The following is a 21,090-nucleotide window of genomic DNA, read 5'->3' on the forward strand; positions in this document are numbered from 1 at the left end:
GGTCAGATGATGTGGGTTTGTTGTAAGTTTTCATAGATTACACACATTCAAGTATCAAATCTTTGTACCAAGTGGTATTGATGACAGACGAAATGCAAACTTTGGGGGTAACCAATAATTTGGACCGTCTGAATCAGTCCAAATGTAGGTCAATATCAAAGCCATGAGGTAAGGTGATGTTGGTGTAACGATAGTGTTCAAAGACACAACATGCAATATGGGGTTAACCTCATAAGAATGGAAGAAAGAACAAACAAACAGTCAGGCCAATTTCTATACGCTTCCGGCATGTGTAGATGCTGTGGGCATAAAACATAAGTAAGGATTTACTGGACTTGACTTTCTGTTTCATATACCCTAATTTGAGAATCAATCCCTAGGTTTTTTCAGCTTATATACCAAAATCTGATCTTCACAATTTAAAAAGATCACATTTTTTTTATTGTATAATATGGTTTCAATACAATATGCGAGTTTTGTAACTATGCTTATATTCCTTAACAGTATTTTGACATCATATTAAAATATCAGAATTTTAACAAACACACGTTTAATTTTCACAAAATGACCAGGCCAAAGGTTTTCAAAAATGTTGGTGTAAATCCCCTGGGACTGGTCTACTCCCAATAATAAACTTCAATCCCATCAAATACGTGATATTTGTCCAGTATGTTGATACTGTTGGGTGTTAAAATGGATTATGTCGTATATTTGAAATATAATATTGAAACATATTAATACATGGCTTCACAGCATTAAAATTTATACAACACATACAAAATATTACTACAGAGTTAAAAAATAAATGGGCCCCCACTCTTATGGAGACAAACCCTATATCTCAACCACCTGAGTAATGTGGCCATAACAAATGTTTAATTGATGTAAAACACTTATAAACAAAAAGCTGTTAATATATTTCACAAGTACTGTAAAACCATTAAATTTCATGTGGTACGAATTTTCGTAGATTTCGTTGGTCCGCTGAACCACGAATTCAAGTACCAACGATTATTTATACATTTTTCATCCGAAATCGGTCATTTCCGAATGTCATTTCCGACATTTTCTTTTGTTGTCGGTTACTAGTATCAGAGATATTTTTTTTGTAATAATTACTTTACTTCAGTAGGTCTTATTTCACTATTTCTTGACTAATAAAAATATTTCCTAATTGAAAATGTTTTCTTCCACTGAATCGTTAGTGACCTGTGTCAATAATGCTTCAGTCATAGACTGAGCCTTTGCAGGGTGGGGCAATCCTGCTATAGTAGGAGAACGTGTCTGAACTGTTCCCGTTTTCAACCATTTTGAAAGAGACATTGTTTGATTGAGATATGCTAGTTAATACAATATGTTGTTTTCTTGATAAGTGTTTGGGTAATAATACTTTTTTTACGTAACGTCATCAAATTAACAGATTGCAGATTTATCACATATGTCAATTAGTGCCAATTAAAGTATAAAGAGACATAACGGTTTTCACACGTGTATTTTGGGGACCTTATTCAGTGTTTTTTTTTCAGTTTTGGGGGAAGGGGGGTCGGGTCCCCCGAGAGGGGGAAAATTCGCGCGTAAATGGGGAAAAGGGGGAAATTTCTATGCTTAGCTAGTAACAGTACCAAATCAAGTTTTAACACTATAATTCACCATACAGACGGAGAAAAAACATAATTCAAACTCTTTTATTCATTAACATGTTATGTTCATGTTCAAAGTTCAACATTTCTGGCCTTTTCAGCGAATTTATCAATTATTCTGGTGACCTCCTCTTCACCAAGTCTCTCTGTGTGCAGACAAAGTCTGATCAGGGACTTCAGTGTAGCTTCCCCAAGCCTGTTTCTCTGTGGCATGCAAAGCAGGTTGAGCAAACTTATAAACAGTCTTTCAACACCCTCTTGACCGGACGTTTCTGGCGTTTCACTGCCGGCATTTGAAGAAGACCGACTTTTAAGTTGTACTTGTTTGAAAAGAATATCAATTTATTTTTAAGTTAAAACAGATTAGTCAATTTTTTTACGATAGCTTTTGTTGTTGTGCGACATGTTGGAATATGTATGGTTTGCGGTAGATGTCGTAAAGCGAAAGTTGTGATAGTGAACTACGTACGGTTTGCGGTAAAGGCTAAAATAAAGTAAACACGCGGATGCAGTTCAGGGAAATTGTAGTAAATTCGTAACGAAAGACGTATTTAAATGAGGTATTGATTAAAATTGAATAACACTTCCGAGAGCAGAATTTTAAAAATATTTGGGGGAAAAATATATACTCTAAAGATGAGGGAATGGGGCCAAATAACGCCGAATATTTCATTAAAAAAAACCACTGTTATTACTCAATTGTTACTACTAGGAGACCGATTGTGCTGAGAATTGCAAATATTGTAAAAACAACATTGATGGCAATTAGCGAGCGGGCACTCACAAGTGCGCCACTTTATCCATCTTTTCGACAATTATCGGCAACACTTTTATGCTTCAGTGCACATTAACCTCAAGTCTTGCTGTCAACACAGATTAGCAGATTATGCTTCGTTATTACTCTGGTTGTTTTAATAAAAGTTTAATTATTATGACAGTCAGTATTCCCACAAAATTTGAAATCCACGAAATTACGTATCAACAAATTAGTTGTTTTTTATTAAACCACAAAATTTCAAACCGACAAATATCTATACGTTTACAGTATATGTTTCATTTTAACATCACACATACAAACTGTTATTAACAGTTTTTATGACAACTTGAGCTTTGTAAAAAAAGTGATTTATACCCCCAATTCACTTTGTCCTATATGAAGTTTAAATTTAATTATTTTAGAATGTGGAAGTAGTTTGGTCCACATTTTAGGCCTGTGGGCGTAAAATAAATCATATATACCATTACATACACCATGTTGTACACAAAACTTATCAGTATTTAATTCTATACCTCCCAGTCACCAGAACAATCTTGTATACATGCTGAAGGTTGGACTGTCCGTAGCCCTGGGCCACATTGATAGCCTTGTCCAGGCTGGATGCGAACTGGCGCAGGTAGCGGTCCCAGGGCAGTGTTCCATCGTACGGCACATAAAGGTAGGGAAACACCCCATGGACGTGCATGCAGGTCTTCTGGCCTGAAAAACATATTAGAAGTGCTCTGTAAAAAAGGGGTTTAATGGATGTGCGTAAAGTGTCGTCCAAGATTAGCGTGTCGGTCCCCACAGGCTATTCAGGGACAACACCTTCCACCTAAACTAGAGTGTTACTATTAAAAGGAATTTCTCAAAACAAAAAATACTATAAAAGCAGAAATGTCGTTCCTGATTAGCCTATGTGGACTGCACAGGCTAATCTGGTTCGACACTTTACGCACATGCATTAAATCCCCTTGTCACAGAGCACAACGCTTTGATAGAAATTATGAGCATTTTTCGAAACCTAAATGCATTTTTTGAAACCTAAACGCGGACCCTAAGTTCAAGGTCAAGGTCAAAGGGGTCAAAATGTGTGTGCGTATAGAAAGGCCATGTCCATATACACATGCTTACCAAATATGAATGTTACATCTGAAGCGACATAGAAGTTATGAACATTTTTCGAAACGTTAACCGCCAACGCAAAGTGTGACACACAGACAGACGGATGGACAGACTGACAGATCACTATATGCCCTCCTTCAGGTGCATAAAAAGTGGTTTTGATGTCAGGGCCCTTGTTTGGCTGTTTTGAGGGCCGAAATTCCGCCCCATTCTACCTTTAAAATAGTATACTTTTTTCCCCTATTTCAGCTAAAAATTCCCCCCTCCAAAAAAGTTTTTTTTTTTTTAATTTGTGTACCTATGTTGCCAGCTGGTATCATGCTATTAACCTTTGATTCAATCAATTTCAATGTATATTTCAGGGGTGTCAATTGTCCCAAATTTGAAATCTGGAAAATTAAGCCGTAGGATAAAGGGTAGAGAGGGCCCAACCCCCGAGCCCTAGCTTATTGTTCTTTTTTTATAGTCTTTCTAGGTGCATTTTCTGGTGAGTACAATGCGAAATATTATAAACCAAACCATCCGTAACACGGCAGGTGTATTTGTCATTCTAAACAAATGATATTAAGAACTTCGAAATTAAATTAAAATCGACAAACCAGCGTATCCGAAAACGACTGTCCGAAAACATGTCGCGATACATCATTTCCAAATGAAATAAAATACGCATATCGTTTGACTGCAGAAAAAGAAAACCAGTCACCAGTAACCTAGCAAATACGCAGTCAATATATAATTTGATTAACATATTGTTTTAAAATATGATATTGCAGTGCTTTACTTTGCCAGTTACTGCTCATGTCAGTGCAAGCCGCTTACCAATCAGAAATCAATAAATAAAATCGGTACCAAGCGCAAATGTCCGGAATGCCGACTATGCTATAAGAATATTCGTTCTGAAATGATCCCGCACTAAAAGAATTATGTCCCTACCCCCACCCGCCTTAAACAAACACATCGGATTTACATTCACCTCAAAATCAACCCTGGACGGCTCAAATCCGGATTTCCGGAATAATCCGGAAAATTGACACCCCTGATATTTATGTAAATTATATTAAAATATAGCAATTTGAAGTGTTGAATGGTTGGTGAAAAGATCTTCTGAAATTCCCCTTTTTGCCCAAAACAACGCGAAATTCCCCCCCTCTAAGCGGCCCCAATCCCCCAAAGTGTAGCAAGGGCCCTGGATGTTTATGGAAGGTTTAAAAGCACAAGGAGCATAACTCATTGCAAAGTTCAGGAAAGCCACACATATGGGCTTTAAAGTTTTCATGGGTTATTAATCGCTGAATGGTTACAGCTCAGAGAATGTTTGATACACCCAGCTACTTTGATTAAGGCCCTTTATGATGTTCAAGAAAACATATTATTTTTTAAAAGAACACCTTTCAAGCACAACCACAATTTTAAAACTAGGTCAAGCTTTATTTAAGGTTTCTGAACTTCATTAAATTAACTCTGTCATGACTCACCATGTTTACATAAAAATACAAATTTGTTCATACGGTAGTCAAGAAATTTATATCTGAAAGTTGAAAATTCATTGAAGCTGTGTTTCTGCCAGGAAAAATTTCTATACAAGATTCTAAAATATTTTCAACAATTATCAACAAATTTTATGAAGCCAGTTGATCATACAGCCAAAAATTAAACATGAAGCAGAAATGCAAGGAATTCCACTTTCCATACAGTTCTAGTGCAAAAGTAAAAAAAAATTGACTGCACTTCTTTTAATGCTTAAAGGTACATAACCAGTCAAAATCATTACAAAACATGTGAAATAATAATCAAAAGTATATTTATCGTTAACTATAGACAAAACTGAATCCTAATTTGTATTTAAACACTATGTACAGGTACATGGTAAAATTCAAAATCATATGGAAATGTGGTTGGTATGTAAATGTAATGCAACAAGAGATGTGTTCGTCAGAAACACAATGCCCCCTATTGCGCCACTTTGAAATAATAACAACTTTTTTTTTTTTACCTCTGACCTTGAAGGATGACCTTGACCGTTAACTACCATCACTCAAAATGTGCAGCTTCATGAGAACGCCGCTTTGAAATTATTATTTAAAAAAAATTTTTTTTTACCTTTGACCTTGAAGGATGACCTTGACCTTGAACTTCCACCACTCAAAATGTGCAGCTTCACGAGATACACATGTCTGCCAAATATCAAGTTTCTATCTTCAATAATGCAAAAGTTATAGCCAACGCTTTGATAGAAGTTATGAGCATTTTACCATGCTAAATCCTTGAAATGCACTAAGTGAGCCCGTGACCTAGTTTTTGACCCGGCATGACCCATATTCGAACTCGATATAGATATTGTCTAGATACAACTTCTGACCATGTTGGGTAAAGATTGGATGAAAAGTATTTGAAATAGAGAGCGGACAAGAAAGCGTGACAGACAGACAGACAGACAGACAGACAGACTGACTGACAGACGGACAGTGCGAAAACTATATACCCCCTTTTCTTCGAAAGGGGGAATTATAAAAAATAAATATATTAAACACAAACTTCAAGCTTAAAATCATCCTTAATGTTTAAGATATATAATATATTTTGCAAATTACATAACACATAATCTAAACATCTTACAAACAGGTTTGCATAAATTGGCATGACATATACAATTACAAGTATTCAAACTACACCTGTTGATTTTCTACCATTTCTTATCAATAATCTCAACCTTTCAGCTATCATTTTTGACAGATATTGGTCCTTTAACACACTTGTCTATTTGACTCATATACAATTTTACAAACAGGTATAATAAATACACCGTTCCTGACTCTTGCATGATAAGTTGAAACTCCTTCATAAACATAAGCATCTCTGGGAAAACCAGGTTAAATGCATGTGCATAAAGAGTTTTCCTGAATTAGCCTGTGAAGTCTGCACACACTTATCAGGGACATCACTTTCCCCTTTTAATGCATTTTTCTTTGATGGGAAATGTTCTTAACCAAAACCCAGTTTACGGGGAAAGTGTCCTCAAAGCTTAGCCTGTACAAACTTCACAGGCTGATCTTTGACAACATTTAACACACATGGATAATTCCCAGTTTTCCCAAAATGAGGCTATTATTAGTCAAGAAAAGTATCTAAATTTATTAACATTAAAACCCTTTGAGTTTCTTGGATAAAATGGTTTAACAATATAATTTTACTAGTGATGATTACATAAGATTGCAGACTAATTTTAATGTTGTGGCGGTATTGAAAGAATCTCCTGCTTCTTTTACTCAAATAAAAGTATGTTTAGCCCATGTATTTACTAAATTCATGATATTAATGTTATGAATTAATTTCAAATTCATTCATGATAATGACTATGATAACTGTTCCAGTTGTTTTCTATGCATGAAGTATATTTGAAGTGTCTATGCATAAGTGGTTATAACAATATGTAAATATACTGAAGATCAGCTTATTATAAATATGATGCTGAAGTTATTGTACCTATATCTGATTTCATGATTAACCCATTTATGCCTAGTGGACTCTCCCATCCTTCTACATTGGATCAATTTATTTCCAAAATTAGAGATGTCTAGTAATTTTATTTCTATATTTAAAATATTTCTTACAGAAATTCCTTTAAGCAAACAGCGCAGACTCAGATGAGACACCGCATCATGTGGCGTCTCATCTGGGTCTACGCTGTTTGCCAAGGCCTTTATTCTAGAGGCTAGGCATAAATGGGTTAAATTTAGGAGCATTTGGCAATAGCAAACTAAGTATTAATCATTTAAAATGATTTACAGAATAAAATGATTACTGAAATAATCATTTAAAATGATTTACAGAATAAAATGATTACTGAATCCTTACACCGACATACATGTACACAACTTATAAATAAGGTACCAATTAATAAGGTATACGTACATTTCAACAAAAAATATTCAGAAATATGCTACATAAGAACACCACCAACAAATCAAAATTATTCAAATCCTATGCACAAACATTTTTCTTCATGATATACTCTAACCTATTTACATAAATCCATTGTGTATGAATATTTTTTTCCAAAAGATATGAGAGTATCTGTGTCTTGTTCTGAGAAAATTGGGCTTAATGCATGTGCGTAAAGTGTCGTCCCAGATTAGCTTGTGCAGTCTAATCAGGGACGACACTTTCCGCTTTTATGGTATTTTTAGTTTCAAGGAAGTCCCTCCTTGCCGAAAATCACATTTAGGCGAAAAGTGTCGTCCCTGATTAGCCTGTGCGGACTGCACAGGCTAATCTGGGAACTAATCTGGGACGACACTTTACGCACATGCATTAAGCCCAATTTTCTAAGAACAAGACACATCTAATGGCCACAAACACCCCAAAAATTCAACAATGTTTGCATATGAGCCTCACTCTGGGCAACAAAACAGTCTTATCAGGGATGACACTTACAAATGTATATAATTTAGCTAGAGACTTCCCTTCAACAAAAACACAATAAAAGCTGAAAGTGTCCTCTCTGATAAGCCTGTGCAGACTGCACAGGCTAATCTGGGACACCACTTTACACACATGCATTAAACCCCATTTTTCCCAGAGCCAGACCCATGTTTATTTTGAGCCAGATCTCAATGGAGACTCCCTCTTGCCCTCGAGACTTCTCAGGCTATCTTTCTCCTGCAGAAAATTGGCATGTGCACAGGCAGCAAGTGTTCGTGATTATCTTTTTATCATTTTTTTCCTCCACAAAACTACTCCCAGTCTTTTCAATTGCCAGAGGATTGTTTCCATGAGACCACCTCTGTGGAGTTTGTAAGGGACTAAGAATTCCAGTTTTATGTGGATGCCAAAGTAATAATTGATGAGTCTGAAAAATGAACTATTAAAGCTGCTCTTTTGGTTTAGTATGAATATTCATTGCGGAAGGACCCATAGCATATCATCATCAGCAGCAAAAACATCATCACTATCAAAACAATTGCCATGCTCATAATTATCATTATCATCATCACTGCCATCATCAACATCATCATATAATCATCAGCAGCATATTATAATAAAAATCATCATCATCATCATCATCATCAACATCTAGCTTTTCATCATCATCATCATCATCATCATCATCATCATAATTGTAATAATGATCATAATCATCACCATCTTAATAACAGGAACATGTTTTGAATGTTTAATCAGTCGCTTCGAATGAAATGACGTGCATAATGTCCATATTGCCATCTGTCCATGTTTCAAGTTTCATGAAAAAATATGAAAAACTTTCAAAGTTATCACAGGATCCAGAAAAGTGTGACAGACTGACGAACCGACGGACTGACGGACACACAGAGCGAAAACCATAAGCCGGTAAAACCGGTAGGGGACAATAAGCGTCCTCACTTTGGGCCATGTCGCTTCACAAATTTCATCCATTTAAACTTTCTTCAAATACATCTAACCACACTTAAAAGTTGACACACAAATGTGAACTTTCAACGGCATCTCAACAGTCATTTCCTTACCACAATTAATGGTCATTGAGTTAAAAATTAGTTTAAGTGTTGTGCACTTGAACAATTACAAATGTACTGGATCAAAGTGTTGTGCTTTATATTCAATTAATCATAACATTTAACATTCTTTTTCGTGTTTGCTATGATTTTTTTGATTTTTATTCAACAGTATTTCAGTCATGTCACAGCAGTAAGTGTTCAGTTGACAGTCACACAGTGACACTCATCCTTTAAGTGGGTTATCTGTTTTACCAGTACTAAGCAATCATAGTTATGCTAGCAAGTGACAACTGCCCTAATTAAATAAGAGATAGGTGTAGAATGACTGTAATCATCGCCAATCCCCACTTTTTTTCTTTTTCTGCATAACTGTTTAACCCAGCTTTTCACCTTACACATAGATGACCATTACATAACTACAGCAGACCTGAATGAATACAATGCATTCATTCCATTGGCTGATTTGAGCACAATCCCCCTGACACATTAGAAACATCACCCTGTCTTTGTAGTATAGGATGTTATACTGGTCAGTGTAGAGAAATGCAGACCACTTTCCTTGTTCCTACTAAACTTAGATACACATTAGGCCCAGTTACAATCAGTGCTCACTCTGGCCTTCAGAAAATAATAGCCATATTTTTTTCCTTAAAAAAAAAAATAGCCGAAACAGACAAGGACTTTTCCACAAAATGGTACTGAAGGCAAAAAAAAATGAATCTAATTTTATCTATGTTTTATCAAATAAAAATCTATTGGATTTAAGTTATAATATATACTTAAAAACAAGCATAATATCAGTGTCATTTTCTTATAAAATATTATCATGGCGTTACAATAAAGAATACAATCAATGTTGTGGGTGTGACTTAACAAACCAGACATCATCTACAGTTACATGCATATATACATGTACTTTAAAACAAAAAGATAAATACATTTATTTAAGTACTATTAATAAAATAAGAAATTGTTCAATTTTTAAAGTCTGTCTAGGTACAAATTCTGTAATACAATACGAAATATTGTCAACCAGGCCATCCGTAACACCGCATATGTATTCTTTATTCTATAAAAATGTTATAAAGAACGCCGAAAGTAAATTAAAATCGACAAACTGTACCGTATCCGAAAACGACTGTCCGAAAACATGTCGAGATACCTCTTTTGCATATGAAATAAAATATGCATATCATTTGACTGCAGAAAATAAAAACCCGTAACCTTGCGAATACGCAATCAATATAGGTTGAAATATTGTTTTAAAATGTGATATTGCAGTGCTTTACTTTACTCATAGATACATAATTTAAAATTGCGAGATGGCTGACATTTGCATCATGCGTAGAATGGTACAGTTTTCAGAAAGTAACGAAAACGTGAATAATTGCAACATTGCAAAACTCAAGATTTTATACTACTTACCTTTGAGAAGTGTAGAATGTTTTTAACGTTAATAAGTATTTTGAGCAAAAAAAACACATTAATTATAGAAAAATAACAAAATCGACAAACAAAATAATTACAAAAAAAAGAAATCATTATCACACATCCAGAAATGTAGAAGTAGACGACAGATAGCGGTAATGACGGGGATAATTAGTTGATGGCGATTAAATAATTATTTAATCAAGAAATGTTCAACGTAATCTACTTGCAGAAAAAAACGGCGTGAAAAACTAAAACAGCCGACAATATTCGCGGTGATTTTCAATAATGGCGCTTAAATAATAATTGGCGAAAAAATAACGAAAAAATGACAATAACCGATAATTGGTAAAGCACTTGGAGATTAAAGAAGTTTTTTCCGAAATATATCACTTTTGTTGGACACTGATTCAGAAAAACGCTCTAGGCTACGATGTCGCAGAAGTCATTGACGCGTGTATGACAATACACAGGGTCGAGTGTGTACACAGGTAATCTCGTTTTTCCTGCTTGATGGCCTGATTTACAGGCGTTTCGAATTCGCTGGAAAACTTGTAGAGGCAAATTTATTTTTGATGTAGTTGGATAAAATAATCGCCATTTTTTCTAGACAATTTTAAGAAATAATAGCCAGTTAGATTAAATAATCGCCATTGGCGATAATGTCTGGCAGCAGCGTGAGCACTGACAATTACGCATTACCGGTAAGTTCCATCCCCAATCCCCAAGGCAAGACTTTCAGGGTAAGTGCTGTGTCAGTCACCTTTGACAACTGACCTGATGACAGCTGTCAATCACTTTTTTTTCTTGGTAATTGTATTATCTAATCAGCGCTCAGGCTGCCGAATACAGTCCCCTACATGCAGGTGTATACAATAACTGTAAATGTTACAATTCCATACTGACCAGTGATTTTTTTACCTGCGAGTCCTGTGTCCTGGACTTACAAAAACTTCTGGGGATGCAAAGTTTCGACTTACGTGAGTCCCAAAAATGCATTGAAATTTCTAAAAAAAATTATATCGTTTAATATTTGGACTCATTCTTTCAATTCGGGGACTCATAGATTTGCAAGTTATCGAGTCCCAGGACTCAGATGAGAAAATTTGTAAAAATATCACTTACTGACCTACAACCTTTGTGGGTAAGATACAGCGTAAACGACTTGTTTTTAATTTAGAGGAAAAGTTAGTCCTTCTTGATTGCTCTGAGCTTTTATGAGTACATACATACAGCTCATCGTTTTTCTTGATACACTACGCGACCCGTGATTATGCAGAGATTCTCCCATCACAGCGATCGATGCAACGTGACAAATCGCAGTGATTCTGAGCGACAAGAAAATTTGGGTGATGTCTTGGCGATTCCATGGTGAGCATCGCGAGATGTATCTCACTGTAGGCAATTAGCGCGAATCATCGCAAACCGCCATGATTCACCTTTTTTCGCGATGAAAAGAAGTCGGCAACATCGGAATCGGAAATATGCATTCCGAAAAATAAATGAAATAATCCAGACCTCTTATTTACATGCTAAGGCAGTGTAACTGTTAACAGATATTCACTTTCATTTTTACCCGTTAGCAGAAAGTCCCCGTCAAGCACGTTTTTAACATGCTGCCTATGACGCAATAAAACATTTTTTTGTACATGACCGTATTGCATAAAATCCATATTTAAATTCGCTCGTCCAATGAAAGCTGTGTCCCTTATGCACTGTACTCTTAACACTTCTGAAAAATGGCGTAGGCATACATGTACATGTATGTTGTGTTTAGGAAATTTCTAAACATATTTGTCATCATAAATGTTTTAAGATTATTTTTTCGTAAGTGATGTTGCAATTATGTTGGATAATTGTTCACATACAGTACAGCCAAAGCGGAACAAACGTATTTCGCGATCCGCGGCGGCAAGGCGAAACGAGTCGATGCCGCGTCAGTCGTTGAAGCCGCGTCAGTATGCGGCGGCAAGTCGCATTTCGCCGCGAAACTTCGCATCTGTTCGCCGAGGCATGCCGCGGTCCGCGACATGATGCCGAGTCGATGCGATCATGAAATATAATTTTTTTTAATTATTAGTTACATGTAGTTAACAAATTTTGAAAGAACAATTATAATAATAATTAAAATCATAATAAATTTATTGTGCGCGGATTGTATTAGCATATACATGTAAGCATAGCTAATGTGTCTGGCCAATTATTAAGTTTGTTGCCCGCCCGTAGCGTATGTATTTCACACATAAACAAGGTCACGTAATTATGTTTTCGCACATACAAGTGGTCAAGGCTCCAGTATATGGTGGATTTATAAATTAATTGCATGTTGATTCCGCTATTATATTTTAGCTGAGAAAATAAGCAGTTTGAAGCCACATCAATAATCAAGACGGTGACGACGTATTTGTAGTTTTGTTAATTATCAGCTTATTATAACTATTGTTTGAATATGCGTATATAAACACGTTTTATTTTGTTCATATTATACAGTTAATATCGCTACTAATTACCCGATAATCCCTTATATTCCAGTTTTAAAGCAAATGCTGGTAAATATTTACGATACACAAACATTCTCGATATTTCCTTAAGTATCAAATACATTTTGGCATTTGTTACTATTTATAGAGATGATGAAATAAAGTCTAATCGGGGCGTTTTTTTTCTCCACTGAACACGCGATTTACGCCTGACGTGATGTTCATGTATTTATACAACACAAAATACACCCAAACTTTCCAAACGACGTTCTACATGTCTGCATAATTTTCGCGCGCTTTTTATGAAACAAAGGATATTTTAGCACTGTTTATTTGACGCTAGAATTTGCCAAAGGACGCGTTAGCATTAAAATTCGGAAGTGTGTTTCGGATTACAAATTTAATAATGATAATCGAACGAAACATAAACAGTTGCGCGTAATTAATTCTACGCTACACATACATGTATGTACATGTAGGTGGATATCTTTTCACTCGATCCGCCGCGTACGTATGCGGCGGATTTACTCCGCAAAAGTACGCGTGGTTAATACAGACTCGGCGTCGTTGCGCGGATCGATGCCGAGTGCCACGGCGATACGCAGCGTGAACACACGATTCGGCCGCCGCGGACTAATAATCTGGCCGTGGCGTAGCCGCGGATTATGTTTGTGCCGCTTTGGCTGTACTGTAAGAAAAGCGGTATGATTACAGTTATCAATACAATTCGGTTGATATGCATGAAGTGGCAAAACACCAATGTCACCGATATCCACTGCGATCAGGGCGACTTGTCCTGTACAGTCCCCTTATGATAGTTTGCGAGTGTTTCAAGTCTGAAAGCAATAGCTATGATACTTTAGGAGTAAAGTGGACCAAAACACAAAACTTAACAAAATTTTCAATTTTCTAAGTATAAAGGGGCCATAATTCTGTCAAAATGCCAGTCAGAGTTACATAACTTTGCCTGCACAGTCCCATTATGATAGTTAGTAAGCATCGCAAGTATGAAAGCAATAGCTTTGATACTTTAGGAATAAAGTGGACCTAAACACAAAACTAAACCGAGTTATCTAACTTTGCCTGCCCAGTCCCCTAATGATAGTAAGTAAGTGTACCAAGTTTGAATGCAATAGGATGTAGCTAAAAATGTGACTTCTAGAGTGTTCACAAGCTTTTTTAATATATAAATACCAGAAAAAAGACCCCCCCTGGCGGCCATGTTTTTTAACCATCTGAACCATTTTCGAACTCAACCGTCGTATCCAGGAAACAAATGCTCTGACCAAATTTCATGAAGATTGGGCAAAAAATGTGTCTTCTTGACTGTTCACATATTTTCATTATATGCATATAGAGAAAACTGCCCCAACCCCTGGCGGCCATGTTTTTCAAATGATCACGACCATTTTTAAACTTGTCTGAGATATCCCCAAAACCAATGTTTTGACCAAATTTCAAGATGATTAGGCAAAAAATGTGACTTCTAGAGTGTTCACAAGCTTTTTTACTATATAAATATAAGGAAAAAGACCCCCCCCCCCCGGCGGCCATGTTTTTTTAACAATCCAAACCATTTTAAAACTCAACCATGGTATCCAGGAAACAAATGTTCTGACCAAATTTCATGAATATTGGGCAAAATATGTGTCTTCTAGACTGTTCACATGTTTTCACTATATACATATACAGAAAACTGCCCTGCATGGCGGCCATGTTTTTCAACCGATCATGACCATTTTTGAGCTCGTCCGATATATCTATAAAATCGATGTTAAGACAAAATTTCATGATGATTAGGAAAAAAAGGTGACTTCTAGAGTGTTCACAAGCTATTATTACTATATAAATATAAGGAAAATGACCCACCCCCCTGGCAGCCATGTTATTTTACCCATCCAAACCATTTTCACACTCAACCGTCATATCCAAAAAACAAATGTTCTAACCAAATTTCATGTAGATTGGACCAAAAATGTGACTTCTAGAGTGTTCACATGTTTTCACTATATACATATAGAGAAAACTGCCCCGCCCATGGCGGCCATGTTTTTTCACCGATCTGGACCATTTTCGAACTGGTCCGAGATACTAATAAAATCAATGTTTTGATCAAGTTTCGTGATGATTGGGCAAAAATTGTGACTTCTAGAGTGTTCACAAGGTTTCTCTATAGCCATATAAGGAATACTGCCCCGCCCCCTGGCAACCATGTTTTTCAACGGACCAGAACCATTTTTGAACTCAACCAACATATTATTAAGACAAACATTTTGACAAAGTTACATGAAGATTTTTCTTTTTTTTTACAAAGTGACCTAGTTTTTGACCCAGCATGACCCAGTTTCGAACTCAGTCAAGGTATCATTGGGACAAATGTTCTGACCAAGTTTCATGAAGATCGGACAATAAATGTGGCCTCTAGAGTGTTCACAAGGCAAAATGTTGACGATGAACGACGATGCACGACGGACAACGGGCAAAAGGCGATCACAAAAGCTCACCATGAGCACGTTGTGCTCAGGTGAGCTAAAAATAGATGAGCTAAAAATTTCCCAAATATCTGAAAGCTCTTTGTAAAAAAAAATCTAGACAAGAGCACCGCCTTGCGGGTGCAGACCGCTCATCTATTTTTCTTTTTAAAGGTGAAGGAACCTATCTAAATTTCGATCACAAAGGAGGGAGGGGTGGAGTAGAGAGGGGTGTATAGTGTGGGGGTGGTCATTTATTAGATGATCTTTAAAAAAAACAAAAAAAACAAGGGCTGTTTGTAAAACATGCATGCCCACCTATATGAGCTATAAGTTGTAGTAGCAGCCATTGTGTGAATACGTTTTTTGTCACTGAATACGTTTTTTGTCACTGTGAATGGTGGTGGTGGTGGTGGTGATGGTGGTGGTAGCAGAAGAAATAGTAGTAGTAGTAGTAGTAGTAGTAGTAGTAGTAGTAGTAGTAGTAGTAGTAGTAGTAGTAGTAGTTGTAGTAGTAGTAGTAGTAGAAGTAGTAGTAGTAGGAGTAGTAGTAGTAGTAGAAGTAGAGTAGTAGTAGAAGTAGTAGTAGTTGTAGCAGTAGTAGTAGAAGTAGTAGTAGTAGTAGTAGTAGAAGTAGTAGTAGTAGTAGTAGTAGTAGTAGTAGTAGTAGTAGTAGTAGTAGTAGTAGTAGTAGTAGCAGTAGTAGTAGTAGTAGTAAAAGAGTAGTAGTAGTAGTAGGTGGTGGTGGTGGTAGCAAAAGAAATAGTAATAGTAGTAGTAGTAGTAGTAGTAGTAGTAGTAGTAGTAGTAGTAGTAGTAGTAGAAGTAGTAGTAGTAGTAGTAGTAGTAGTAGTAGTAGTAGTAGTAGTAGTAGTAGAGTAGTAGTAGTAGTAGTAGTAGTAGTAGTAGTAGTAGTAGTAGCAGTAGAAGTAGTAGTAGTAGTAGTAGTAGTAGTAGTAGTAGTAGTAGTAGTAGTAGTAGTAGTAGTAGTAGAAGAAGTAGTAGTAGTAGTAGTAGTAGTAGTAGCAGCAGCAGCAGCAGCAGCAGCAGCAGTAGTAGCAGTAGTAGTAGTAGTAGAAGTAGTAGTAGTAGTAGTAGTAGTAGTAGTTGTATGCATTACAAAAATGCAGTTAGCCTTACATTTGGTAAAATTTAAATATATTACAAGGGAGGCAAATCTGTAACAATAAATTTAAACTTATTGCATTTGTTTCCCCTGTAGTGTATTACCTCCCCTGTCCTGCTTATATTTATATTAATCAACAAAATTAAACATAAACACAATATTTAATATACAAAATATACAAAAAATCTCATATTCTGATAATATTTTTACTGATCCACTGTATTTTACTAAAAGGATGATGTTTCATTGGACTGATAATTATAGATTTAGGATTACAGACCAGTTGCTTCAGTAATATTGTTCAGATTGTGCCCTGTTGGCCGCGTATGCATTCTAAAATTATCATTCAAAAAAACATTTTACTATTTCGAGTCACCGTGACCTTGACCTTTGACCTAGTGACCTCAAAATCAATAGGGGTCATCTGCTAGTCATGATCAATGTACCTATGAAGTTTCATGATCCTAGGCACAAGCGTTCTTGAGTTATCGTCTGACAACCACCTGGTGGACGGACAGACCGACCGACCGACCGACATGAGCAAAGCAATATACCCCCTCTTCTTCGAAGGGGGGCATAAAAAAAAATTGTGGGGGGGGGGGGGGATTCTGGGGGGGGGTTGCGCGTAGGGGATGGTTTGGGTGGAGTCTATTGTGGTGTGTCAGGTAAGAGTTGTTTTGTCAAAGTATCAATCAAAAACTAATCATAAATAAAGAAGTTATGGCAATTTTAGCAAAATTTAATAATTTGACCTCGAGAGTAAAGGTCATTCAAATGTCAAGGTCAAATTCAACTTGCCAGGTACAGTACCCTCATGCTAGCATGAAAGTATTTGAAGTTTGAAAGCAATAGCCTTGATACTTTAGAAGTAAAGTGGATCTAAACACAAAATTTAACCATATATTCAAAGTTACTAAGTCAAAAAAGGGCCATAATTCCATAAAAATGACAACCAGAGTTATGCAACTTGTCCTTTACTGGCCCCTTATGATAGTTTGCGAGTGTTCCAAGTATGAAAGCAATATCTATTATACTTTAAGGGTAAAGTGGACCGAAACACAAAACTTAACCAAATTTTCAATTTTCTAAGTATAAAGGGCCCATAATTCTGTCAAAATGCCAGTGAGAGTTACATAACTTTGCCTGCACAGTCCCCTTATGATAGTTAGTAAGTGCTGCAAGTATGAAAGCAATGGCTCTGATACTTTAGGAATAAAGTGGACCTAAACACAAAACTTAACCAAAATTTCATTTTTCTAAGTATAAAAAGGGCACATAATTCTGTCAAAATGCCAGTCAGAGTAACATAACTTTGCCTGCACAGTCCCCTTATGATAGTTAGTAAGTGTTGCAAGTACGAAAGCAATAGCTTTGATACTTAAGGAATAAAATGGACCTAAACACAAAACTGAATCAAAATTTTCAATTTTCTGTATAAAGCACATAATTCTGTCAAAATGCATGCCAGAGTTATCTAACTTTGCCTGCCCAGTCCCGTCATGATAGTAAGTAAGTGTACCAAGTTTGAATGCAATAGCATTGATACTTTATAAGAAAAATGGACCTAAACGCAAAACTTAACCGGACGCCGACGCAGACGCCAAGGTGATGACAATAGCTCATATTTTTTTTTCAAAAAATAGATGAGCTAAAAAATGGTTACTTTTTTCAGGGGTCATAACAGGACCAGATTGCCAATCCTGAAAATAAGCCAGGGGTCTGGCTCTGCAGGCCACCAGCGGGGTCAAGGGGCAGCGCCTTTGTCAGGGGGATAAAGGGGGGCTAAGTCCCCCGGACAAAAATTGATTTAAATCATTTTCAGATCCTTCTAGATTGCATTTCCAAGCAGTTTTAAATGCATTTTATTATAGCAAAAGAATTTTCCAAGAATTTACTTATATTTTTCAGCATAATATTATACTAAATTAACCAAATATTTTGAAAAAAAATAAATACAGGAAAAATTGAAATAAAAAAATAATCATTAAAAAGTACAACCTTTGCCCATAATATAAACAGCACTAAATAATATCACATAAATATATATAATATTAACGATTCCCACCTAAAAACTGATGCTGTTACAAGAAAACGTAATCATAAATTATTCGTCAAGTGGCTAAATTTACCAGCCCCCACACACCTGTTCACGCAAAGTAAGATTCACGGTTGTTTTCCTTTGTTCCAATGTCACAGTTTATCAAATTAATCGTTTATGTAAAGAAACAATAAAAATATAAAAAAGTAATTACGTTTATAAGCTTCTAAACATAGGTTACGTGGTCAAAATTTACCTTAAAACTTGGGATTTTTTCGTTGTTACTCCATGTTTATAAACGCATTGTTGATTGGAATTCACAGGATAAATACTAATGTGTCTTGTTCTGATAAAACTGGGCATAATACATGTGCGTAAAGTGTCGTCCCAGATTAGCCTGTGCAGTCTGCACAGGCTAATCAGGGACGACACTTTCCGCCTAAACTTGATTTTCGGTAAGGAGACTACACAGGCTAATCTGGTACAACACTTTAGGCACATGAATTAAGCCCAGTTTTCTCAGAACACGACACTAATAAATTTTATGATATCAGCGCAGGAGTTATCTTCTGTAGAACCGAAATAAACCAAGAATCACTCCTTACCCCCCCCCCCCAACAAAACTCGAATTTTTATTGATCTCAAAAGTGACCCTGGTGCCTTGAAATCCGGATTTCCGGATCAATCCGGAATATTACAACCCCTGTTTTTTAGACGATATTGTTAAGTCCAGGGCCCATGACCATGCCGAAATTCAATGGACCGGATCCTAACTCACACTTCACCAGTAAGTCATGTAGGCAGGGAATAATCTACAGGCGCGTCCCGCGTCTATGACAAATATCACAATAGACGCATAGTTTTGAAATATGTGCGTCCATTTGGGCGCATTGCTGAAACGAATCCTTAGTACGAACCATCTTGGGTATGAGTCAAAAGTATAGCGATGAACGCTGAGTTTAATCGAATGAGGCTTGAAGACTGCAACAAGTCTTTTGATTGTCTCTAGTTGAGCCGCTGCTGTATAATACGAACCAATTAGAATCGACCTTTTAAATAGAGAGTGTTATGATATTTTCTAGAGTCCCCGGATGAAGGCCTGCTTAACCTTTTTGTAACTTAGTCATAAATAATACAGAAATAATGCCTCCGAAATAAGGTGTTGAAGCTAGATCCCTCCGAAATAAGGTGTTGAAGCTAGATCCAAAACAAACAACTCTAAACTTTAATAACTGTAGGTCAACGGCTCGCAATTCGGACGTTAACAATAATATTATCATTGACTTAAATCAAGTTGAAATTTTGTAACAGGTTACATTCATGTTACATTCATGTATTGCCTATGTGAAGGCAAACAAGATAGTGATAACCCTGAATTTGTTTTTTGGTTTCAAAATTCACAATTTTAGAGATTATTAAAGATTAATGCAAAAATAGTTATTGAGCTAGTGTCACTTAAATGTTCTTCACTACTTGCAGGTTTTTCCACAGGCCATTTAACGGTCCCTCGCCGGGGCGCTTGAATTTCGTAATCAGAGTCCCCGGGGCGCTTGAAATTTTCCGATCAGTGTATTTTTACAGTAAAAGAAAATGGAGGATGTCAAGAAAATCAAGGTTTCTTTATCAGTGTATCAATATTCCCTGTTTTAAAAGAGCACTTGGTACCTACTTTCGCATGAAATCCTCATAAACACCAGATGGGGTCATAGATAATCCACTGATAGGAGATAGCATGACGCGCGTATCGATTATTTTAGCCACAATACACAGTCATTTATGCTGGCAAGGATTTATCACAGGAAACTCTCAGGTAACTTTCCAGTCGTCAAACTGTGATGTTCATCGTCCAATCGGTTATGCGAATGCCTAAAGGGCGGGGTTAACTATCGACATATTATTTTTGATTGACGTCAGGCACGAAGTGAGTTTATCGCAGCTTGATTAGCAAGGAGTTGTACCATTCACGTAATATAAAACCGGTAACTAGAACAGTACATTAAAGACGGTTTCGGGCATCATCATCACACCTTTTTACTGTAAACAAGTGTTACTCATGACATAATTATTACGAGTAATTAATTGCAAGTGGTAAGCAATTACTTACTTGTAGCGAGTAAGTTGTGCAAATAACTCCCGGTAACAATTATGCGATAACAATTTAATTCCAGTACATGTTTATTTCATCATGTCCATTTATAGAACTGATTAACCTCGTTTTTCTGACATTTATTAGACACGTAATGCGCTTTAACAAATAATCGTTGAATTAATTACGCACAACTGTAACTGTTTAATTCGATTTTCAAATGAGCATTATCAATTTGTAATCCGAAACACGCTTCCGAATTTTAATGCTAACGCGACATTAACAAATTGTAGCGTCAAATAAACAGTGTATTATCCTTTGTCTCAATAAAAAGCGCACAGAAAATATGCAGACATGTAGAACGTCGCATGGAAAGTGTGGATGTATTTTGTGCTGTATAAAAACATGAACATAATGTCAGGCGATTTACGTGTGTTCTGTGGA

At 36.3% G+C, this 21,090-nt stretch overlaps 1 protein-coding gene across 1 annotated transcript in view; it reads right to left on the reverse strand.

The window, feature by feature from the left end:
• Positions 1 to 21,090, reverse strand: part of LOC127876292 (DNA polymerase zeta catalytic subunit-like) — a 76,169-nt gene that overhangs the window by 23,915 nt on the left and 31,164 nt on the right. Inside the window, exon 3 of the mRNA XM_052421420.1 lies at positions 2,931 to 3,117. Within this exon, the coding sequence (XP_052277380.1) occupies positions 2,931 to 3,117 (187 nt within the window). The remainder of the gene's footprint in view (positions 1 to 2,930; positions 3,118 to 21,090) is intronic.

Source organism: Dreissena polymorpha, chromosome 4, assembly GCF_020536995.1.
Source record: "Dreissena polymorpha isolate Duluth1 chromosome 4, UMN_Dpol_1.0, whole genome shotgun sequence".
Lineage (NCBI taxonomy): Eukaryota > Metazoa > Mollusca > Bivalvia > Myida > Dreissenidae > Dreissena > Dreissena polymorpha.